We start from the raw sequence: 23,507 nt of genomic DNA, 5'->3' as shown, positions 1-23,507 counted from the left end.
TCCATGATGATCTGATCCACTATAGGTAACAAAACCTACCCAACCCTTTCATAATATCACCGTTTCCTTGTAACACTACCTACCTACATAAAAAATGAATTAATGCACTCATATGCACAGATCAGATGATCAAACGGGTCGGCTGGCACTGTACATGGTGGTAGGTGACGATGATCATTGAAGATCGAGGTGGCAAAAAAAAACCGGCAGTTGCATAAACGAGAAGGATATATATAGAGAGAGGGCGATCAGTTACGTTGTCGAAACTACTTTATACACAAGGCTCACGAAAATGCCAAAGGGTCTGGTGACACGAAATCGTCATTTCATCATCACCGTTCAGTGACGCAGATTCTTCTTCGTTGACGCTGCGGACTTTGCAAGGCTTGCAAAGGGTCGAGATATCTCAGACTCTGGGTCAAGAGATACAGGCAAAAGGAAGAGTCGAATGAGGAAACCACAACAACAGCAGGTTATCATGCTACAGAATGTCAGCGATATGAACCCTATGACACGATGAAGAACCCGAAAACCCATCATCAGACAATTCCAAGGAAATCTGCAGTAGCACTTCAAACCAATACCCTTCACAAAATCCCCAGTAACAAAAAACCGCAGGTTAAACCTTTTTTTATTTTAAATTCAACAAGTAGGTAAATACTGCCTAATACAACTAGCTTCTCAAATTCAACAACGACAATCAATACACAAGAAACCAAAGTTCTCTTCACACACACACACCAACGAAACCTATCCCACCCCCCCCTCTCTCTAAAACCCCCAACACAATCTCCAACCACCTACACCAAACTCAACTTTTTTCTTTCTTGCACTCAAGAACGAAAAAGGGATATACAACTCAAAAAAGCCAACGCGACAGGGCTGAAAAGCAACAAAATAGACAAGTAGACATCTTGTGTTGGGTGTGCCAATACTACTCAGTAAGGTAGCAAAAGGCAAGGGCAAGAGTGGAATAACAAAAACAAATAAAATAAAAAAACAAGCAATGAAACATTGCTGTTGTTGTTGTTGCTGTGATGACTTCTGTCGTAGTCGTCCCATATGTGTGTGTTCCAACATCCAACCACCACCTCTTAGTCCCCAATATACCTTACTCCAACAAGAACTACTACCCTATGCAGATTGACTGACTCCCTTCCCCCCCCTTGCCCCCCCCCCAATCAACTCCTTCCCTCTCTTACGCCCTGCCTGCCTGCCCATCCCAAAGTTCCCTTCCCTCCCTTTGCGCTCCCAGTAATGCAAGTGATAAACAGATGTGAAAGAAAAAATAGAAAAAATAAGGCAGCGCCAAAACCAGAAAGAGCAAAAAGAAAACTACACCCCAGGATAGAAAACCTCAAGTCAAAGCACTCTTAGTCCTAGAATGCACCCTCCTCCCGCCACCCCCCTGGCTAGCCGACTCCTTCCGCTTCAGCTGCTCCTCCCTCTTCATCACCAACTCGCACCACTTCCCCTTCATCTTCGACCCTCCCGCTCCTCCCGCCACCACAGAGCCAACAACATCATCCACCCCGTCCCCGGGCACCACTTCCTTCCCCACCACCTCCCCAAGCACCTTCATCCACCCCTCCTTGTCCTCGGCCGTGTCTGCATAAAAGTCAATCAACTCCCCGTTGTTGAACCTGATCCTGAACCCCTCCTCCACAAACATGTACCCCTCCTCATCCTCCGCAAACGCGCTCCTCCTCCTCTTGCCCCCCTTCCCAAGCGTCTCCTTCTCCATCAGCGTCCTCCGATCATCGATCAACCTCTTGGCATTCGCCAAATTAATCGTGGCCCTGGGCTGCCTCGTAGCCTCGTGGTAAGCCGTCAACTTTGTCCCGACAAGCTTGAAATACCTCCTCCTCCAGTAGGGACAATCCCCGCCCTGCTGGCTGAGATGCCCCTCCCAGCACCTCGCCAACCTCTCCTCCGCAGCCTTCATCTCCCTGATGCAGCTGTTCATAGATTTCGGCATGTCCTCATCCGTCGCCCCCTTGGGCCTCGGCACAAACAACAGCTGCAGCTCCAGCTTTCCAATCTTGTACGGCGCCCGCCTCACGACAGAGCCAGGTCCCATATTCCCCCTCTTGCTCTTAACACTAGACGCAAAACCCGCGTCCTCCATCGCCCACTCGTTGAATGCCGCCACGTCGACGAGATAGGGCCTGCCAAAACACTTGCTCTCGTGGTCCTTGAGGCAGACGTACGCCCTGGCAAAAGAGCCATCGTCCGCCGCCAGCGGGCTCAGCAAGTCCCACGCCGTAGGCTGGCTCTTCATCTGTCTCGCCTGCGCCTCCCGCTGAGCGGCAAGCCTCTCTTCCTCCTCTGCCTGCCTTTGCCGGAGCTCCATCTCCTTCCTCTTCTTGGGCGAGGCAAACACCCTGGAAAAGGCCGACGTCTTGGGTTTGCTGAGCTTAGTAGGCGATGGCAGCGCCTTGGCCACGGGCTTCTCGACCGGCTTCTCCAGCTTGACGTTCAACGTCAGCTGGAACTCCAAGTCGTTGGGGACAACCAATTCGAATTCTTGCCCGATGGGCGCGTTGCGGGCCAGTTCCAGCCAGGCCGTCGTCACGCAGTGGACTCCGTTGTCGAGCGTGAGACTGAACCAGGTTCGTTCATCTGTCTCGCGTTAGCCATCAACTTGTTCAGCCCAAGAAAGTAAAAAAAACATACTCTTAGGAATAGGCAAATCCAGATCCTTGACCCCCATCACTTTAACAAAGAGCCTTCCCCTCTCCCCATTTTCATCCTCCGGGCTCAGCTCCGCACCCACATCCTCGTCGTTCCCGCTCTGCGTCGCGACAGCAGCAGCATTACTCTCCTGCCCAGGCAGCGGGGGAACAGGCCCGGAAGCGCCCAAGTTACTCGGCTTCTTCTTGAAGCTCCTCTTCCTAGCCGGCTGGCTGTTCCACGGCTCCACCGTCCAGCTCTGCGGCCTCTGCACCGCCTTGGTCGGGCTATTCCCCGCCGACCGAGCCCTGAAGTCCTCCGTCATCTTATCACTGGCAGTGATGACCTTTGTGTTCTGCCGCATGAGGTACCCGCGCTGTTTTCGTGGAGTAGTATTGTTAGCATCACCGTCACCAATATTCGTAGTAGTAGTTTCTGAAGGATCAAAAGAAAACTCCTCCTTGTCAGGAGAAAACGCCTCCGCCAAGCTCGGAGTGTGAACAGCAGAAAAATCAAAGGGGGGAATCAAGGAAAGCTGGTCAGACGCAACCTTTTGTGCTTCGATCACCCGGTCAAAGTCCTTGTCTAGGCTAAGGCCAAGGTCGAGATCCAGTGTCAGGCTCCGCTTCTTAAAGCTCGGGTGACGGTCCATGTAGTCGTCCTCGGCGGGGGGTGCCAGCTCGTTGTCCATGTTGACAGAGAGCCTGTTCCTGTGGCGGTCGGGGATGGGGGGAACCTCCCGACTGACTTGCCTGCGCGCCTCGCGCATGGTGGCCAGGTCAGCTGGTGTGGCAGAAGGCCTGGTCTTGAGCTTGGAGCCAGAGGCGGATTTGATGGTCGCGATCTGCTCGGGAATGGCCGGTGAGGCTCTGGCTTCTTCGTCATCGCTGTCTGGCATGGGCCGGTGGATGACCGATTCCGGAGTGCCCGGATCGGACTCCTCAAACTCATCTTCTCCCCACCCGGTCCCGTCGTACTCGGGCTTGGTAAGAGATCGTCTGAGCTGCAGCTCCGGGGTAAGAGGCCTCTTCTCAGGTTGTGGTAGCGGCTCGGGTTGCGAAGCCTTCTCCGGCCCGGGAACAGCCTCCTTCTCTTCAGGCTTGGGCAACAAGGAAGCCTCCAATCCCCTAGACAGACGGTTTTCCTTGGGCGCCTCGGGGAGCGCCTTCTCGGCTTCTTGAGCCAGAGGAGTGGGCTCATCCACCGGAGTAGTTGCCCTGGGGGTAGGAACCTGATCATCCTCCTGAGTCTGTGATGACTTGGTCACATGCAGGTCCGTCCCCTCGGAGTACTGGCTTTCCTCATCAAACCGACTGTCGCTATCATAGTCGGAAGAATAGTCGTCAGTGACCTCGGACCGTTCGTACGTGTCGGGAATCGAGTACAGGTCAGACTCCTGATCAGCAGGATCGCGCTTGATGATGACGCTTCCTTGATCCGAGTCGTAATCCGACTCATCATCCAAAACAGAGACTGGCTCGTCGCCGAGAACAGAAACATTGTCCTCGGTGCTGGGAATGGGAACGTCGGGGTCGTAAACTTGGCGGCCGGGAGACATGCCAACGGCGGGTGATGAAAAGTTGTAGTCGGACTCGCGGTCCAGCGCCTTGTTGCCATTAACACGTCGGAGGATGGACTCGCGAGAAATGCGCGGAGGCAGCTGGTACTCGTCGAGGCCCGAAAGCTCGCCGACAGTGTCAAGCTCCTCTTCGTCTTCCTGTGGCTGAACAACGGGGCTCTTAGACTCGTGATCGGGTGTCTGGCTACCACGGGCACCAGCACGGCGCATGCGACGCTCTCGTTGCTGCTCGGCCGCAGACTTGCCATCGTCAGAAAGCATCATAAGCTTCAACCGCTCCTCCAGAGGCATCCTGCTGTTACCAAGACCCTGAGCCTCCAACTTGGAAGCGGAGGGAGGAGAAGGGAGGCTTCTTGAAGTTCCGTCCATGCCAGGGAGAGGTGGCAGCGGGCGGCTTTCCCCATTGGAGGCCGACGAATCAGTGCGCTGATGATGGGGTCTAGGAATGGGCGGCAGATCATCCGGCATTGGGCTTCTGTCAAACGGATCCTCGTGATTGTTGTGCCTCCAGTCATCGGGACCCACCACAGGCGTCTTGTCGGTATCCTCCAGTGACGCGTCAAAGCTGTCGTCTTGGTCCATGTTGTGAATCATGTAATGGTCATCGTCATCGTCCTCGTCGGTGGAATCATAGCTGCCCTCCCTCGAGTTGCTGCCGATCGAAGAAGGAGCGGGGGTGGCCATCTCGTACTCGTTGACTTGAGGAGGCGCTTGATCGAAAGTGACGCTCTTTGCATGGCGGTGCAGCGACTTGCCCTCGGGCAGACGACGCTCGTCTCCAGATATATCGGACCACGTTCCTGTCTCGTGATCAAAGCTGCTCTTGAATCGATTTGACGAGAGAGAGGATTTCAGCGGTGATCCGGACTCCTTGCTGGGCGTTGTCGGCCGGATGGGCGAGGTGGAAATCGGCATCGTTGCTGCTTTCGTCAGGGAGGGCGGATTCAGGATAGGGATGCTGGTGGTGCTCTGGCTCTTGCCGTGGCCAAATAGTGGTCGTCCCTGAAAACCATTGACGCCGCCGCCGCCAAAGTTATTCCCCTGAATCTTAGAGAGAGGGCGTTGGATATCGGGGATTTTGGCCGGGTCGTACTCCTCCTTCTGCTCCAGGGCCCGGAGATTGCTGTTCTTGACGCGGGAAGCCTTTTGCAATCGTTCGATGGATGAGCGGCGGGTGGGTGAGCCAGTGCGCTCGTCCGAATTGAAGCTGCGGTTCTGCCAGAAGAGACGGGGCGATGTGACGTTCTCCAGGGGCGACGACTGGAATGGCGAAGAATCTGTCATTGTCGCTGGTTTCTACACAGAACCCACCACACATCAGCCGCAATCCTCGGCAGGGTTTCAAGCAATGCGGATGTCTTACCTGGGTCGCCTGGTTCCAGCTGGGAGAGTTTCTACGTCTCTCGTGGGGTGAGATCTCGGAAAGCGGACGAGGAATTCCGCTGGGTCGAGTCGACTGAGGAGATGGCGCGCTGCCGTTGCTCCCCTTGGAGAGGCGCAATGGCTGTACCTGAACGGGCGCATTGTTGTTAGTTTGCTGTTGCCCATATAAGCTGATGCCCTAGCAGCAACATACAGGGTCTTCTTGCTCCATTTTACTCATCAATGTGTGGAATTGCTATCTTTTTGCTTGCCTGTGATGTTGAGAAGAGAAGGCCGCTAAAAAGGCGGTGAGGGCATCACCGAGCAGCTGGCGATGCTGTGAAGAATGCGCCGAGAAAGTGGCAGAAAAAGAAGAAAGCGGGCGTCGCAGAGTCGCAAAAAAAAAGACGCGGTTTGATTGTCGCAGTCGCAGACGCAGGCGGGCGTCGTGTCTCGAACTCGAATGCGATAGATAACTGCTGGACGGCCAAGTAACAACTGTATTACCGAGGCAAATGGGCAATGGTACAAAATCAATATTACTGGAATGCCGGTGCTGGCGGCGAAAGAAGGGGAGTCGGCGAGAGGGATGATGACAACGGAGACAACGGAGAACAGACGCGCCGTCTTGGGAATGCGGTTTGTGCGTTGTGGTGTTGTGTTTAAGGAAGTCGCTCTCGGTTGGGCTGGCGGTCCCACGACTGGTGTCCTGATTGGTCAACCAGCAATAAACACGAGCTGCGACCCCTCGTTCGTCCAGAAGTGGTGTTGCTGGGGTAACATCCTGATATTGCCCTTGCTCGTGAAACCCCACAGTTGCTTCAGGCCAGGCCGACCCCCTGCCTTTGCTGCCAAGAGCTGGCTCAGCCCTCCAATCAAGGAAGTGATTCCTGCGATTGCTCTTCCTTGGTTGTTGACCTTTTGGACACCTGCATCTCAAACAAGCGGCACGGGAGTATTTTCCCACGATGGCTGCGTCTTTTCTCACCGGGCAACAGGATGGCAGCAGTCTGATGTTGCTTTCTGTATGTTTCCCTTGCCTCGCTCACCTCGGGTAACTTGGTAATATCGGCCTAAGCACGCAATATTTATGACCACAGGCGGATACTTGCGGGCATGTCGTGGACAAAACAACCGGCACTGCAAAATAAGTGGTCAATAGGTCTTATACGATAGCTAATAGGCCTATTATCTATTGAAAAGGGTGCAAGTTAATAGATATTATATGTTTTACTGACTTACAGTACCGGTTATACTGTCCAGGGTCACCGCTGCTCTGATAACACTGGGACTGCAGGGAGGCTCTTTGGTGTTTTGTCTCGGGAACCCTTCGAGTCCATGATATTTAAGAAAAACCATTGGCCCCTGGACTCGAGGGATGGCGGCTCTTGATTCGATCTTCCAGCACCCCTCCAGGCCACATGTTGACAGCCCCAGATTTGACATGTGAGGTATCAGCTCTCCCTCCCAAACATGTGAGGAGAAGGTGTTTCCCGAGAGATATCCAGAGGATTGACTCACAAGCCACATCTCGTCGACTTCCTCCAAGCATGTGGTGTTGAAGATGGTTGGAAAACGAAAACCATCGGTTCACGCTCGGCTATCCTCTCTTCAGCTGCCAGCAAGCTGAATTCCACAAGGAAATCCCTCCCTTTGTGCCGTTGAGCTCGTGGACTGTCCATATTTCTCCGAATCGGAGTTCCCCAACCCTCTCAGCCAGCACAAGTTTGTTGAGGTCTTACACTCGCCCGGACCGAGAGATGCTGACAGGGACACTCTCCAGTAGATATACACCGCTCAACGCCTCCATCCCGATCATACCGGATAAGCCAAAGATGAACACTCCGTAGAGAGCCGCAATTTTGCGCAAAGAGACCGGGCGTGCCGGACCCATCATCCGTGTCGACAGCTTCCCCTTGATGGTGAGAAATATAGCGTACCTGTATGGTTCCCGGCAGAGGCTCATCTTGGCACATTCCCGAAAACCCCCACCATCGCCGCTAAAGCAGCCTTGCTGTACACTATGTACCGAAGAAGAGGGGCACTTCCAACAAATTCAGATGGCGCCGATCCCGTCCTCTGTGGATCATATCACATAATTTTTGAAATGACACCTTCGTTTCCTACCCATTTCATGACTCTTCTCTTTTCCATACTGGAAGCTCTGTATTGCGAGAATACCGAGACTAGCAGGAGGAGAACCTCGGGTCTTCGGTCTTCCTGCGTACTGCATACTATTCGTATCCCGCGGGGCTCGCCACGGAAAAGCCCGGGAGACATATTCTCAGCAGTGCCCCCCAATCATCCGATTCCGGACCATTGACCTGACGTCTTTTTGACATCAACGACTTCTTCCGCGCTTCTTCTATTGGACCCTTTCTCTCAACGGGGTACCCAGCAGACCCGACAATGTGGCGGCGGCGGCGGCGCACCTGTCAAGTTCGCAGAGCTCGCCCTGCTGCTGCAACGGGTAGACCCGCACTCCGCCGCGGTATCCGGATATAGGAAACAATGACTCTTTTGAAATGTGAAGAACAGAGGGGAAAAAAAATAGACCTGTGATTCATCAGGGTCCCCCAGGGGTTAGTTAGACAATCCCGATGGAGGCCAGCCAGGAATAGAAAGTTTTTCTCTCTCGGTACTCGCGTGCTGACTGACAGCAAGCTCTTATAACTTGAAGATGGACCCCTACTTTTTCTTCGTTCCATGACGTCTTGTCTGTTCTTGCTTGCTCTTGCTTGTCGTTCTTGCTAGCTTTAGCTGTCGTGTCATCTATTTGAGTTGTTTCTTTTTCTTCGATACGCTGGTGGCAAGCAAATCAGGGTTGGTTTGATACATTTTCGACTTACCTCAACCTTCCTCGTGCTACCCACCTCATACAAACAAGCTGCTTCATATTGCGACTTCACCACACATCACCAACTCACATGCCCTCTTCCCTCACCCGGTCCCTCCCACGGGGGCTGACCGGCTCCTCACCCCGTCAACTCTCCCTCTCAACCTCTCTAGCTCCCACCTCTTTAGTCTCCTCCCGGAACTTTAGCTTCAAGAAAGGTCAGCCCCCCACCCTTTTCCCCCTCCCTCACAATCTCTTAACACACCCTCAGACCCCCCCACCAAAGAAAAGGTAATCATCCTCGGCTCCGGCTGGGCAGGCTACTCCCTAGCCCGCACCCTCTCCCCCACCAAATACGACCGCATCATAATCTCCCCCCGCCCCTACTTCGTCTTCACCCCCCTCCTCGCCTCCACCTCGGTCGGCACCCTCGAGTTCCGCACCATCCTCGAGCCCGTCCGCCGCCTCCCCGGCGGCAACATCCACTTCTACCAAGGCTGGGCAGACGACATTGACTTCTCCCGCAAGACCATCACCGTCGAGACCAACGCCGCCGAGGAAGCCGCCTCCAAAACTGTCGTTCCACCCCCTGGAGGGCAAATCCCGCTCCGGGACAAGGGAGAGGTTATCGAGGTCCAGTACGACAAGCTGATCATTGCGTGCGGAGCCTACAGCCAGACGTTTGGGATTGAGGGGGTACGGGAGCATGCCCATTTCCTGAGGGATATAGGTGATGCTAGGAGGGTGAGGCTACGGGTGTTGAGCCTGTTTGAGCAGTGCTCTTACCCCAGCAGCAGCAGCCCCAACAGCAATGGGCATGTTCTTACCGATGATGACAAGAGGGCTTTGTTGCACTTTGCCGTTGTGGGAGGCGGTCCGACGGGGATCGAATGGGCGGCTGAGCTCCACGATTTTATCCGTGACGATTTGGGAAAGATGTACCCTGAGCTGATGCGCTTTGTCAAAATCACGGTTTATGATGTCGCGCCAAAGGTGCTGCCGATGTTTGACAAGGCTTTGGCGGATTATGCGATGGGGCATTTTGCCAGGCAGGGGATCGAGGTCAAGACGGAGCACCATCTGGAAAGGATCAGGCTTGCGGATGGGAAGTTGGGGAGACGGCACGGGGCGGTGCGGATCAAGATTAGGGAAGTCGAGGAGAATGGAGGGGAGGTTGGGGCGGGGATGGTGGTTTGGAGTACGGGGTTGATGGCTAATCCTCTGATTGCAAAGTTGGCTGAGAAGGAGGTGGTGGTGAGTAAGAGTAAGAATCCGATGACGGGGGAGGTGCTGGAGAGGAGGAGGTTGGTTAGGGACAAGAGGAGTGGGGGGTTGGTGGTGGATGGTTATATGAGGGCTTTGAGCGTGGATGCTGATACTAAGCCTGAGGAAGGAAATGAGTTGGAGAAGAAGCCGTTGGATGGGGTGTACGTCATTGGAGATTGCAGTTTTATCGAGAATGACCCCCTCCCAAAGACGGCGCAGGTTGCTGCTCAGGAGGCGCAGTATCTGGCTAAGGAGCTGAACAAGGGGATTTCACCAGGTCAGGACGGGAAGGAGTTCAAGTTCAGGAATTGGGGGACGATGACGTATCTGGGTGGGTGGAAGGCCATTCACCAGAGCAAGGCCGATGAGCTCAAGGGGTGGGTGGCATGGGTCCTTTGGAGGGGAGCCTATCTCACCAAGGCGATGTCGTGGAGGAATAAGTTGCTCGTGCCGATTTACTGGGTAATCTCCTGGATCTTTGGACGGGGTATCAGCCGATTCTAATTTTTGTTGTTCTTTTGCGGCATGGAGTTGTGGGCTGGTTGTTCTGGCTTTGGCTTTCTGCATTGGGGAGGGCGGCATATGCGTAGTTGTGCATAGATATCAAAGTGTTATGAGCCCTAGTCTCGTGCCCTGCATTGAGTCACTTTTATATTGCTCAGATAACTGGTGATGGCAACGCCTCGTTTTGGACTCTAGAGTCAACCTGAAGATATGGGAGCTTGGTAACTTGGCGTCACTCTCAGCCATTTCCATTAGCTCATCACGTCAGAGTTCCACATGGAGTCGAGGTGGAAAATCGGTCATGTCAAATCAAAAGTCTATTTTCAGCGCTATTTTTTTTTTTTTGTCTGCCAGATTCCAACCCTAACCCTTCCTATGCCGTGGCATCACCACCACCATCTTTCTCCTTGCGGCCTTGTATTTTCTTCTCATCATCTTTACCGTCTCCATCATCCTTCTTCTTCTCCTCCTCCTTGCCTTTATCAGCCTTCTGAACCTTGACCTTCTCGTCCTTTTCATCAGCATGGTCCAGTCGAATGCTCTTCAATGTCTCACTGATCCCCATCAACGTCTTCTCCACCCCAGCAGCAGCTTGTTTCGTCTCCGCAACCGCGGCATCCTGCCATTTTTCCCTCGTAAACTCGATATCAAAGATCCTCCCAGACGGATCCTTGATCACGGTACCCCTTGCCCCTCTTGCGCCAGCTGAAGAAGGACCCGCACTCGATGGACCAGCTAGAGTCAGACTTGGACCACCAGAAGAAAGTTCCCTCTCCATCAAACGCCTAAAACTAGGACTGGCCACCTTCTTTGGGGTCTTGTTCGTATCCATAGTGCCAACAGAGGACCTGAGCTGTGCTTCTACCGGTGGAGGGGGAGGGGGGCGTGTAGGAGTCGGGATGAAGACCCCCTCGGAATTTGCCCTGGGCTTGGGAGAGGCAGAATCCAGGAGACGGGTGCGGATGGCGGAGTCGATGTGGTCGCCGTGACTCTTGTTTCGTTTGTGTGGGGCGGGTGTTGATGCCTCCTGCTTTGGCTCTTGGTTCTGCTGCTCCTCCATCGCATCGAGCTTTTTAGTGACTGGCCGAAAGGGGAGGCTCACGGGGATGCTGATGCCGCCTGACCCGGGAGGAGTGGTGGGATGGGGTGATTTGGGAGTGTTATCATCTTCGGGATGATTGTTGGGTGGTGGTAGAAAGTCGGCGATGGGGGTTGGGGCTGTTGTCTTGTGTTCGTCAATTTCTTCCTGCGTCATAAACGCCTTGAACCGGCGGACCTGGGGAAGGAAACTGGCAGTGCCCGGTGTTCCGGAGGGAGTAGGAGCGGCAGTTGACGTGGGCGGCGTTGGTTCTGGTTGAGGGGGTAAAGGAGGAGAGCGCGATTCGTGCCCGATTGGCCGGTTTCTATTGTTGTCGTCATCCTGGGACTCTGTAAGTGTGAGATATCTCATGCTGTTCCTCATCAGTGCCAAAAGCTCAGGGTCAGGCTTGTCAGAATCATCAGAGGTACGTCGAGCATCAGAAGCTCCAGCACTTTTGGCTTGGTTGGGGCCCTCAGTAGGTGGTCTGCCATCCATATTGATTTATTTTCCGTAGTGGCAACAAATCCTGCGAACTGGCCGGCCAAAGTATAGGTGAAGGCTATCTCTGGAGCGCGGACCTAAGGAATGACGAGAGTCCACCAAGACAGTGCCTGTGGAAGGACAACATGTTGTCTCCCAAGATGACTGTTCTCGGTTTGCTGCAAGTGACCAGTATAAGTTGGGAGGCAAAGAAAACAAGCTTGTTGCAGTTTGTTCTTGCGTCAAATATCACAGGTCGATCAAGCCTTCTTCTTGACGCCTATCTTGGTAGGCACGGCGTCGATTTTGGTGTCGAGATATTGGCCTGCTCGGGCCTCTTTGAGCCATGCAACCTCAACTGGCTTGACGTGCTCTCGCACAAAGTCCACAAGACCTTTGGCCTGCGGAGCATCTTCTCGCAGAGCTATGCTGGAAACTCGAGGGATGCCCAGGGCTGCGCTCAGGTTGCCCTCACATGCCTTGGAGATACCAACCAACCTGACAGCCTTTTCTGGCGGCTGAGACCGAGAAGCGAGCGCAACCATCTGGGGGAAATGGCAATGAAACGCGGACGACTGACCAGACCGGGCCACGAAGACGACGCTGTACGGCTTCGCGTCCTTGCCAGACATGGTTTGGAGAGTCCTGGAGATATGAGACAGGCCCACGTCTACATATCCAGCAAGCTCCGGAGTTGGGGGAACATGGTCTTCATCTTGGGCACGCTTGCGTTTTCGATCTCTCATGCCTTTTGATGGCGTGACAAATAATCTTCGATGAGTCCCAAGAGGCGAAAGCAAACTGAAGGCGAGGTTAGTCAGAGACTTGAGATGAGACATCTAGAGTCATGGGTACGAGAGAAACAACGCACTGGCAGAGGAGCTCCAAAATTACATCTTGGTCTTCTTGACTTATTTGTGGCCTGTGGTGGTACCGGTCAGCATACAGGTCGGGTTGTGACAAAGAATTCATGGGCCGTTCCATACCACTCGACGACAGAAAATGGGGTGTCCAACGTGTGGACAATTCTTTTGCGTTCCATTGTTTGGTTGGCTTTGATACCAGTATCTTGCAGAAGGGGATACTGAAAAAAAAAAAAAAAAGAGGAGTCAGAGTTTCTCGGTTTACGCAGTAGATACCTCTACAGTATTTCGATGTCTTGGCGTATCCTGAATTGAGTTTACTTGTTTTTTTTTTTTTTGGCGGCGGCGGCGGCGGAGACAGAATGAAACTTTGGTTCCAACGAGCCGGGCCGAGCCAGCAGGTGTCAGCGAACGGCGGCGGCCCACAATTCTCAAGCTGATTTGCTTGGCAGATATCTTCCAGGTTGTCACTTGAACTCGGAAGCATCTCGCAGAGGGGCTGCATGCTGGGTTTGGTACTCCCTCAACGGATTCTTGCATGTGTCAATCTCAGTCAAGCAGTCATTTGAGCCCCCGTCTGCAAGATCCGAGAAGGACTTGAATGGGGCACGGATGAGTGGCAGGGCAGCAAAGATGAAAGACAGCTGTTGACAAAGAAGATCCCGAGCCTTCTCTTCCAGAATGCAACCCTACAAGATACTACGTATCTAGGTACACGTGTGCGTGTCGGAATGATTTAATAGATAAGCAGCTGAAGATCTCGAAGACAAAAAGGCAAAAAAAGAAATAAAAATAAAATAAACGAACACAGCATAATAACTGACCTCTTCGATACGAATGGTTGATAAAAAGCCGTAGCTAGGTGTTCTTCCAGCACCGTGGAGTTGATGACGTACGCACAAACAGCTGCAGTGCCGGGGCTGTGGATGCTTCCATTTGGCGCGGAAAGCTACCTAGCTTCTCAAGTACCAGCTGAGAGAAGAGCAGCTCGTAGCAGCCTCGCATTGCTCTCAAACCCTCAACAATAATCATACATGGAAGCTGTTTCACCTGCCTGGTATAGATCTGCATCCCAATTGAAGAACAGCTGAAAAAAGAAGGCTGCGTCTTTCTCGAAGCCGTCACTAAATACAGAGGTCTGCCCCACCCTGCCCCGCCTTGTCCCCCAGGTCCGCTTAGTGTAGATTCGCTGCCCCACATCCGATAACTTCGATTCACTCTTGCAAAAGAAAGACTGGAAGAGTACCCACGGGCCAGTCTCGCCATCCCTCATTCATCGAGCATCGGCATCGTCCAGATTTGTCCAGTACAGCATCCGATCAGCTCCCGTTCATCTGGCCATAGCTCTCTCTCCCTCACACATGTACTCCGGCCATCCATCATCATCATTCGTCAGGTCCCGACTGGAATCAAGGTGAGTCCCGTCTTGTCTTTGCGCTCAGTTTTCCATGCTGGCTAGGTGCTCTGCTGCTCCGTCAGTCCCAGCCCGCCTGTCTGCCTGTTCGGCGCTAGCCCTGTAGCCTAGCCAGCTCTCCACCGAGGGTCTCCCGCTCGCTTGTCGCTTCACAGTCCAGGTCCCGTTTACCACTTACATCAGACCTCCCCCAAAGCTCAACCTCCCCTCCCCCACACCTACCTTTCAGCACCACCAAAAAGTCGTCACGCTTTTCTGCAGCGCGGTTAAGTTGGCCGTGAAAGCCAGACAAACAAGCCCTTTTTTGCTGAATTGTTTGAGCTTCAGACAAGGTTCTGCTTGGCTCAAGGCATATCTGCCCTGGCCTGCTCACGTTCGCTTACCGCCACCAAAGCCATCTCAGAGCTTCCGCTCTTTGGAAGCTCTGGTTTTCTTTTTCTTCCGCTGCTTAATTGCCCGTGCACCCACCACCACCAACACCACCACATATAGCACACATAGAGCAATCCGCCCGCCCCCACCTAGCAAACCACCACATGCTAACACGTCAAGCCCTGAACAGCTGCCGCCGGGTCTCCTCGAGCGCAGCTCCCTCCGTAGTGGAGCCCAAGCAGCAGCTTTACCAGGTATTTACTTTGTACAAGCCAGATGGCTGGAGCTCTGCAACCAGAAGACTCGCGAGATCGTGCCGTCTCTTCTGAGCCCTGCTCGACCCGCCCCAATCCCTTCGACGACAGCGATATCTCGTCACGGAAACGTCGCCGTACCTCTCTCAATAGTGTTTCCCGAAGCCGGTCGGTAGATACGATAATATCGTCTCCGCCCTCGCCTGCTGCCGGTGAGGTCCCGGCAGCCGCTCTGAAGAGTGACTCGGCCATGAAGGTCGACTCTGACCCTACCATTTCCACAATACCTACCACCCCCGAGCAGAAGCCCCTCGACCTCGATGCCGAGCCTCCTTCAGCATTGACATCTAGGCACGTCACAATCAACGTGAGGACTCCTTCGCGTCTACCCGGAGCTTCTCCAGACTCCCCGTTATCACCATCCTTCAGGGCAGCCACCCCTGCCTCGCCCACCAATGTCGTCAAGCTGAGCATTGAGGATTCGGAGCTTGACATGGCCCAGGAGGATGCTGCGCAGGATACCCCGGTGTCGTCGGCGTCGGGACACAGCAGTCCGCCAGTTGAGGTGATAGCGATACCACCAGATGAGGACGATGATTTTGAGGATGGCGGGTCTATCGCCATTCTGGATGGAAACGAGCAAGACCCCATCGGCTTCGATTCATACCAAGATCCCACTTTGAATTTCCCTTGTCGCGAAGACCATGATTCGTGGCTGGATGCGGTGACCAAAGCCACGAACTACTTTGCAAACCGTAAGTCTTACCAACCACAGCAGTTGGCTTCAAGTCAAGTACTAAATACCATTGCCAGACATCCAAATAGCCCAAAAGCTCCAGGAGTTCATTGAAGACTATTTGGTCTTTGCAGAGAACTCATCGCACAAGAGATTTGTGATATCGTTCCTTCAACATCTGGATCTGTGGCTGAACTTGCCTGACATTGTCTGCGTCATGCTAGGCCGTGTTTACCCGCCGCAAAAGGAATTTCGAGCCGAAATCTTTCAGTTCTACAAGTGGTTCGCCAAGTTGACCGCCTTCTTCGTCAAGAAGGATGCTTATGACTTCGAGAAGATCGTGGCGGACGAGCAAGGAATTCGGCTCCGTGAGCCCATCACACCAGCCTATGTATCCGCCCTTGCAGCACTGGTACGGAAAAGAGGACAAGAGAATTATCAGCGCGCCGAGGACGAGTTTTATACCGAACTGCAGCAGGTCATTGGCTGCTTCCAGAGCTACAACACAACACCGGGCGGCACTCTCACCCATGTGTTGAACCTGGCCAAGGCGGAGGTAGAGCTCATCCCCCAATACCCGAAACTTGCGGATCATGTCACCAATCTGAGCTCGCTCGCCACGGCCGTCCTGGGCCGCTGTTTCTTCGTGCAAAGTCACGATAGCCCGCAGGCGGCTCAGCGTGCCAGAGCCCTCATTGCTCGCGGCTACCACTTCTTTCTTCACATGTCAACATCTCTGTCCACCTTTGTGGACAAGGGACCGAATCACTTCTCGCCCGAAAATGCTGCCACTCTCCTCGCGTCTCTCACAGAGATCTACCAGATTGCTCTTCACGTCGACGATGTTGTTCCTCACGAGATCATTGCCAATTTCCGACGAACACACCCGATGCTTGCCACCTCGCACCTGCCTGAAGCCATAGCGCACCTCTGGAAGTTCAATATCTTTATCAGGCTTATCAAATCCGGCCAAATGCAACTCCGCGTCATGGCTGCTCATCACATGTGCAACGACTTGATCGGCATGTACAAGAAATATCACGAGCAAGGAGAGACGCCAAACATGACAACGATGCGTTTTTACGGGGAGTACCTCCTTCAAACTGGCTTGGTTAAGTACCTTCTAGGGCCGACATGCCACCCAGAGATTGCAGCCGAAAGTCATAACATCATCGGCTTCCTCGTGGTATCACGCACTTACAGCAACGAGCATACGGACACCTGGTGGCATACTGTCACGACCACACAAGACACCCGGATATCAGATGCCTTGATTCTCATGTCTACTCGGTACACGCACCTGTTACCGTATGACGTGCTGCTACATCTCTGCGAGAAGCTCAACACAGTCCCTGCCGATTCTTTTACAGAACCGATGCGGCTGCTGTTGCTGGGTATTCTTCAGCAGCTCATGGAGAAGACCCGTGAGCACCGCACGATTCCAGACCCACCTCCCTACGAGCTGTGTACGCGACTAATCAAGGAATCATCCTGTTTTGGCCCGCACTCGCCAGTGGCTCATCCCCTCCTGCAGGAGGCTGCTATAAAGAAGTTTCGTGAGCTTTTAACGCACGGACACGGCCCCACGATCGATATTCGGCGGGCCATCGTCATGGACTGCTTGAATGATATTGCCCATCCAACCTGGTCAGCCATCGGAAGCTTATGGGTACTGCATCTTATGGCACGGAATCAAATTCAACAAAATTTCATATTGCTGGCCCAGGAGAATGACCTTCCGAGGCTCTTGGTGGAGGAGCTTGAAGCTGCGATTCCGGCAGCTCATGCCGCAGGATTCCCCGCCGTCCTCAGTGGAGCCCACAACCTGCCGCGGAGAGAGCTTCTTGGAGCCCTCATCAGGCACAAGAACGGACTCGTAACGAAGGAACTGGGACTCAAGCTATGGCAGCTCCTGATGGGGCCTGGAGCATCCTGTCAACAAGACAGGGATGTCGCATGGGAGCTTCTCTTGAGTGCATCGGAGCAGACTCAAATTGAGAATCGGTTCACATCAACCTGCTTCACCGATTATCTTCCGACCCTGGAGCCCGAGTTCTTTTGCCAGGGCACTCTCGACTTCGTCCGTGCCAAAGTGTTGCCTCTGGTCAATGACCCCAGGAGCATTGTGCTCGATGATGAAGAGAGTGTTGATCATGCGGGAATCGAACTTTTGTGGCACATAGTTCTGACCGCTTTACCCAACAGCACCGTCGCCAAACATGCAATCCGCACACTTGTTCGGGATGTCTACATTGAGAGCAAGTCCATCCTAACATTTTCTTATTACCGTGCCAGGAAGGTGCACCTGGGCCTTGTCCGGCGGTGTCTGCGGCAGCTGTCAGGGGCTGCCTCAAGACTCAAGTCATTTGCAGAGAGCAGCATCGCTAGTGATGATGCCGATGCCATGGATGTCGTGCCCTCGTATCAGGAGGTGCAGGAGCAAGACCTGATTTTTGTGCGTTCCCTGAGCGTTCTGCGAGAGTTTCATCGGCTTCATCAGGAAAAGCCTGCCTTCTGTGCCCCGGATTTGCAATCTCTGATTCTAGACCCGCCGCGAGACGTGGAGGGCGAGTCGGCCGAGCTCAAGTACCAGTCATTCGACGAAACCACCCAGACTCCCGTTCAGCCACTTAGCATTGGCAAGCTCAACACGACAGCGTCCCTTCTGGCTAGTATCCGCCAATTAACAGGGTTCAACAATTACAGAATGTACTACCGCGGAGCTCCCTTTGTACCCACAGAAGACCAGATCTGCAAGTCTCTCGAAGATCTCCAGATTCACAACGGCCTCATCCTGGTCAAGAAGGATTCCGAGACAGTTGTGTCGGCAAGAGCCCGACCAGGTGCATCTGCGGTAGATGTCGAAATCCTCGGGCACTTTGAAGAGCTTTGGGAATACTTGTCTCTGGAGGAGAAGTTGGCTCGTGAGGTAAGAGCCGGTCACCCAACTCGATGGAATAACTGCTAACCAACACGACCGTGTAGATCTACGTCTTCTTGGTAAAGCTACCTGCTGACGAAGGCATACTCAAGGCCATCGACACGCCTTCGCTTTCTTATCAAGATCTGTTCCCCGTGGGCCAATCCTTCAAGTCGCTCTATGCCGTGTACGCACTTCGAGAGTATCTGTCTGACCGTCGTAAACGTCTGAACGCGGCGAAATTCGATGCAGGTTGCGAGAATACGCACGAGTCACTTCGCATGTATGCAGACTCACTGACCCGGGTCATGTCGCTGGTTGTTCCCGCAATCTCGCATGATGTGGCATCTCAGTGCCCGAGCCACGAGCTGCGGACCGAGTTGGAAACGGCTCTTTTGGACATGTTTGTGTCTCTTTCAACCGAACCGGAGCTACCAGAGGAAGCATCTCAGTACCTCGACGAGGCCTTGCTATTACGACTCTTGACAAATCTGGCCGCTGCGGTCTCGGGGTGTCCGCCCGCTCATGTGAGGAGATGCTTCCAGAGCATTCTTGAGGCTTGTTGTTTGAGCGAAGCCTTTATGGCTGCGTTCTGCGCCAAACCAGAAGTTCCCCCTCTGATCGAGAGAATGTTACTTCATGAACCTTGCTCGCCGGTCAGCAAGAAAACTGCCGCGCTCATCCGACAAAAGTGTGGGATGGAGGACTCATTCGAGGGTTATCCTGCCCGCACCAGAGCTACGGCTTTCAGGAAGCTGTTCTGGCCACTGGTATGCGGGCTTGTAGAACCTGCAGTCAGAAATCGGTCAATTGAGGTGCTCAACTTATGTCTGGACCTCTTCAGAGCAGTGAGGAACGCACAGCCAGAGCTCCTCGAGGTTGGAAAGCTGTCGCGTCAGTGGTTTGACCTGTTGGCCGCATATGACACCACCGAGGATGTGACCAAGCCCCACGTCACCGATCAGGTGGCCAGTCTTCTTGTTCGGCTGGTGGACGCCCTGATCAACAGCTACACGGGCGCGCAGCGAAGGGAACTCCTCCCAGCAGAGCCGGAGATGGGGCTGGATCTGTTTTGGAAACACCTCTTCAATTCTATGGACGAGATACGAGACTATGTGTCTGGACCGCCGATTCTTACACCCCACACCCGAGCAAACCTGATGAGCATCATATTAGCAACACTTGATGCCCATCCGGGCGATCTGCAAGGGATTCTCGATGCTATGCATGATTTGGTTCTTCTTCATCCCCGTAGCGATGAAGACTTATATCACTACGAATTACCCCAACAATTCGAGAGGGAAAAGGCTATACGGGCACCTTGTGGTTACCAGGGCCTCCGAAATCTCTCAAACACCTGCTATTTCAATTCGTTGTTTACACAGCTGTTCATGAACCACGAATTTCGAAGGTTTATGCTGGGCGCTAAAGTTAGGGATCCTCGCTACGCACAGGCTCTTCTTGTCCAGACGCAGAAAGTCTTTGCGCAAATGCAGGACAGCATCGCGCGCTCCTGCAACCCCGAGGAGTGCGTGGCCAGCATCAAGACATATGAGGATAGTCAGATTGATGTTGGCGTTCAAATGGATGTGGACGAGTTCTACAACCTGTTGTTTGATCGCTGGGAAGGACAGTTCTCTACACCAGAGGACAAGACCCGGTTCCGCTCGTTTTACGGTGGCCAACTTGTGCAGCAAGTCCGGTCTACAGAGTGTCCCCACATCTCTGAACGACTGGAACCCTTTTCGGCAATCCAATGCGACGTCAAAGGCAACAACTCTTTGGCTAAGAGCCTGGAGGCCTATGTCAAGGGTGAGGTCATGGAAGGAGACAACAAGTACAAGTGCTCAACCTGTGACCGTCATGTCAACGCCGTAAAGAGGGCCTGCCTAAAAGACATACCAGACAGCCTCATCTTCCACTTGAAACGCTTTGACTTCAACCTGCGCTCCATGCAACGAAACAAGATCAATCAGCACTTTGAGTTTCCGGACAAGATCGATATGAGACCCTACACGATTGATCACCTCAGCAACCCCTCGGCCGAGGGCGAGGGACTCGAGGACGTCTTCGAGCTCGTGGGTGTCTTGGTTCATTCTGGAACAGCAGAATCGGGCCACTACTACTCGTATACCCGCGAGCGCCCAAGCAGCAGCGAGCAGCCGACTTGGATCGAATTCAACGACGATGTAGTGACGGCCTGGAACCCAGCGAACTTGGAACATGCCTGTTTCGGGGGTCCGGATTACTCGGTACAGTATCAGTCCAACGGCGTTCAGTACGACAAGCAATACAGCGCTTACATGCTGTTCTACGAGCGAGCATCATCTCTGGCAGCAAGTCAGCAAAAGTACCTTCAGCAAGCCAAGCTTTCGGTGCCACTTCGCGTGCCGGTGCCAGACCGCTTGGAGGGGTCCATCCATGAGCAAAACACGTTATTGCTCCGGAGGCATTGCTTGTTTGACCCATACCAAATCCAGTTTGTGATCTCGGCCTTGGTACGCCTCAGGACGATCCAGCCGCTGTGTAGCGATGGCCATAGCCTGGAGACCACGGCTCTGTGGATGGCGATTGGGCACTTGGATCAGGTTGCGTCCCGCGTCAAGGACACTCCTCACTTCTCTGAACTTGCTGCCCGCATTCAAAACCTGGTTCAGAGCTGCGGGGGCTGCTCTCACCTTCTCATCAAGTACTTTGACGAGACTCCGGAGACTTTTAGGGTGATGCTCCAGAGAAATGTCGATCCTGATGTTCGCCAAGGCGTTGGCAACCTAGTGCTCCGAACCATTCAGACTGTCAAGGAGCAAATCCCTTCGTTCTATTATGGGCCAGGAACAGAGGTTGGCGAAGATGACGCATCCGACGAGGGCGGATCTACGGACATTGAGACAATCCTGACGTTGATCAACCAGCTCTGGCTTCACTTCCACACCAACCTTCGATCATGGCCTGAAGTGTTCGGTTTCATGCTGGCTTTCGTGCAGCTTGGTCCTAAAGAACTCGCGGGCTTCGTTGGACACGGCCACCTCGAGTCACTACTGTGGATTATAGCAGCCGATCCTGGCCTCGGCGACTTGCCACCACAGATTTACAGGATGGCCGCGGCAGTCTCTCGGAGACAACAGACTCGAGCGCCGTCCTACGAAGCCATCCTCGCTCTGCTGGACTACGTGCTCGCACGAGTGCCCATAACGGAGCCCCACGATAGGACCCGTTATGCTCGTCAACAAGCTGACTCGGGCTCGACGCTCACCATGACCAACGCCGAAGCCAAAGTCCTGTGGATGGAGTGGCCCAAGTACGGGTGCAATATCTTTGTGGATCGACTTATCCTGATTGGACAGAACGAAAAGGCCACCCACTCGATTCTCACAAATCTGATGAAGCAGAGTCTGCAGATGGAGGAAGCAATCTATAGGACGTTGCGTCAGGGGATCAGTGGCAGCACTTCGCATGGCACACTATCCGCACCCTATCTCAAGGTGGCTGGTCAGATCTTTCTTCGTTACGCCAGCGGATTCGGGATGGTCAACGACTTGATCCGCCATGTGACCCAGGAATGTAAAAGCCTGCAGACTGCAGAGGGCAAGGCGTTTTTGGATTTCCAGCGGATAGCATTTGATGGTCCGAGAGAGTGTTCGGGAGAGAACGAGGAAGATATCCATCTGATCGGTCTTGAGAACTTGGTGGAATGGGCCCCCAGCTTGCTTGGCTATTATGAACCGGCTGTCGGGGCAGAAGTCGAGCAGTTCTTGCAAGAGAGGCTTTTCACTCACCGCACCTATACTGTGCAAGCCGAGAACATCATATCCGAGGAGGATTCGGACGAAGATGAGGGCATGGGTATGGCTGAAAGGATGAACCAGACTGCCAGGGCACTTGGTCTGCAGTGTCTCTACTACCTACGCGACAACTATGTTATCCGAAATGCCGATGTCTCCCAGCATGTTGTCGCAAGCTTACAGCGAGTGATCACCAAGTGCAGGAAATACTTCGACCTCGAAAACCCGGCTGAAGACAAGCAGGGCCAAGAGTTCACCGAGCTTAGCACGGGTGAGAAGCGAGATGCCTGAGACCGGTTTAATTTATCAGACGCTAACAGCCAGCGCAGTGATCTTGGAGTCGGTGACGAGACTTACAGTCGTCGAGGAGCTTGAGGAAGACGGCTCGGGTATGTACTACAGTGACTCGTCCAGCATCGCCTCCAGCAACACGGCTGGCTGATGACCAAGCCTTATTTGCAGACTGGGAGAACTCATCGATCTGCTCTGGGCAGCTCGACAGCTTTGGCGTCTTTGCGGCAAACGCCGCACTGCAGGATGCGGACTTACAGTGAAGATGGATGGATTCGCAAGCTGACCCACGCCGGGTTGAAACTCGACCATCGAACTGAGCCCCTTTTATATATGATGGATTGATTTACCTTTTTATTGTAATTATTACTTTTTTTTTTCTCCCTTGCGGCTTCTTTTGATGAAGAGTCGTCATCAGCGAAAAGACGCCATTTTTTCTTCTCGTAGGAGAGGCCAAACGAAAGGGCATGATCAATAAGATCTCTCAACCTGAATTCAGCGCTCCTTGCGAGAATTTTGTTTTTGGTGAAAGCGATGGCGTTTTTTAAGGGAGAAGAGCTCACGCCTTGCACATGATGGGGGGAGAACGGGGGGAAGAGGGTTTTGTTAATTAAATCTGGCATCTCATCTAGGGGGTGAGCATTGGGAATGAACTTGGTTCTCTTTTTCTTATGGTCTGTCTTTGGGTTTTGGGTTCTGGGTTGGTGGGGGCGTTAGTTCTGTCAATGTATTCTCTTTTCTCTCCTAGACCTTTTGGTTTGAGAGGCTCAGCGAGGTTTTGTTTTAGGTATTCAAACAATGGGTTTATTATTTCATGGTTGGTGGTGACTGAAGGGCATTTTGGGGGGCGGCGGGAAGAAAACCCACCCACCCAGACCAGGAAAGAGCAAAGAATCACACAGGGGTTGGTTGGGGTTTAAGAGGGGTTTTTTTCTAGGTTTGGGTTTTTCCTGATACTCGGGGTCAGAATACCTAACTTCCATAGGTTAAGAGATTGAGGAGGTTTTGTGAGAGATATCTTGAGCTGTACCACTTACTGCCCTGTTGTTTTGCGGTGGTTGGTGGTGTAGATAGAAAACGACGGGTGGGTGGGT

At 53.3% G+C, this 23,507-nt stretch overlaps 6 protein-coding genes across 6 annotated transcripts; 3 read left to right on the top strand and 3 right to left on the bottom strand.

The window, feature by feature from the left end:
- Positions 1-601: 601 nt before the first annotated feature.
- BUD4 (Bud site selection protein bud4) lies at positions 602-8,607 on the bottom strand. Its single transcript, XM_062873158.1, is given in 6 exon segments — positions 602-1,165; positions 1,177-2,622; positions 2,677-3,049; positions 3,224-5,548; positions 5,616-5,762; positions 5,829-8,607. 5 exon segments carry the CDS (start codon positions 5,853-5,855, stop codon positions 1,358-1,360), a joined length of 4,137 nt encoding a protein of 1,378 aa, XP_062728056.1. The 5' UTR covers positions 5,856-8,607; the 3' UTR covers positions 602-1,165; positions 1,177-1,357.
- QC761_0104570 (uncharacterized protein) lies at positions 1,179-1,899 on the top strand (the record flags this gene model as incomplete). Its single annotated transcript, XM_062873159.1, has 2 exons — positions 1,179-1,822; positions 1,872-1,899. The coding sequence occupies exons 1-2, from the start codon at positions 1,671-1,673 to the stop codon at positions 1,897-1,899; spliced, it is 180 nt and encodes a 59-aa protein (XP_062728057.1). The 5' UTR covers positions 1,179-1,670.
- On the top strand, positions 8,542-12,730 carry QC761_701820 (uncharacterized protein; the record flags this gene model as incomplete). Its single annotated transcript, XM_062881769.1, has 3 exons — positions 8,542-8,668; positions 8,722-11,725; positions 11,816-12,730. The coding sequence occupies 2 exons, from the start codon at positions 8,542-8,544 to the stop codon at positions 10,218-10,220; spliced, it is 1,626 nt and encodes a 541-aa protein (XP_062728054.1). The 3' UTR covers positions 10,221-11,725; positions 11,816-12,730.
- On the bottom strand, positions 10,594-11,796 carry QC761_701828 (uncharacterized protein; the record flags this gene model as incomplete). The annotated part of the gene is made up of 1 exon (XM_062881770.1): positions 10,594-11,796. The coding sequence occupies one exon, from the start codon at positions 11,794-11,796 to the stop codon at positions 10,594-10,596; it is 1,203 nt and encodes a 400-aa protein (XP_062728055.1).
- Positions 12,042-12,950, bottom strand: POP3 (RNase P and RNase MRP subunit; the record flags this gene model as incomplete). Its single annotated transcript, XM_062881771.1, has 3 exons — positions 12,768-12,950; positions 12,653-12,703; positions 12,042-12,582 (listed from the first exon to the last, which is right to left on the bottom strand). The coding sequence occupies exons 1-3, from the start codon at positions 12,821-12,823 to the stop codon at positions 12,042-12,044; spliced, it is 648 nt and encodes a 215-aa protein (XP_062728053.1). The 5' UTR covers positions 12,824-12,950.
- A 58-nt stretch (positions 12,951-13,008) lies between these two features.
- On the top strand, positions 13,009-23,416 carry QC761_701840 (uncharacterized protein). The gene is made up of 6 exons (XM_062881772.1): positions 13,009-14,058; positions 14,611-15,439; positions 15,498-18,349; positions 18,406-22,393; positions 22,452-22,511; positions 22,585-23,416. Exons 2-6 carry the CDS (start codon positions 14,707-14,709, stop codon positions 22,674-22,676), a joined length of 7,725 nt encoding a protein of 2,574 aa, XP_062728052.1. The 5' UTR covers positions 13,009-14,058; positions 14,611-14,706; the 3' UTR covers positions 22,677-23,416.
- The last annotated feature ends 91 nt before the right edge of the window (positions 23,417-23,507 follow it).

The sequence above is a fragment of the Podospora bellae-mahoneyi genome, chromosome 7 (genome assembly GCF_035222275.1).
Source record: "Podospora bellae-mahoneyi strain CBS 112042 chromosome 7, whole genome shotgun sequence".
NCBI classification, from domain to species: Eukaryota; Fungi; Ascomycota; class Sordariomycetes; order Sordariales; family Podosporaceae; genus Podospora; species Podospora bellae-mahoneyi.
This window is presented reverse-complemented; position numbering and strand designations above follow the sequence as displayed.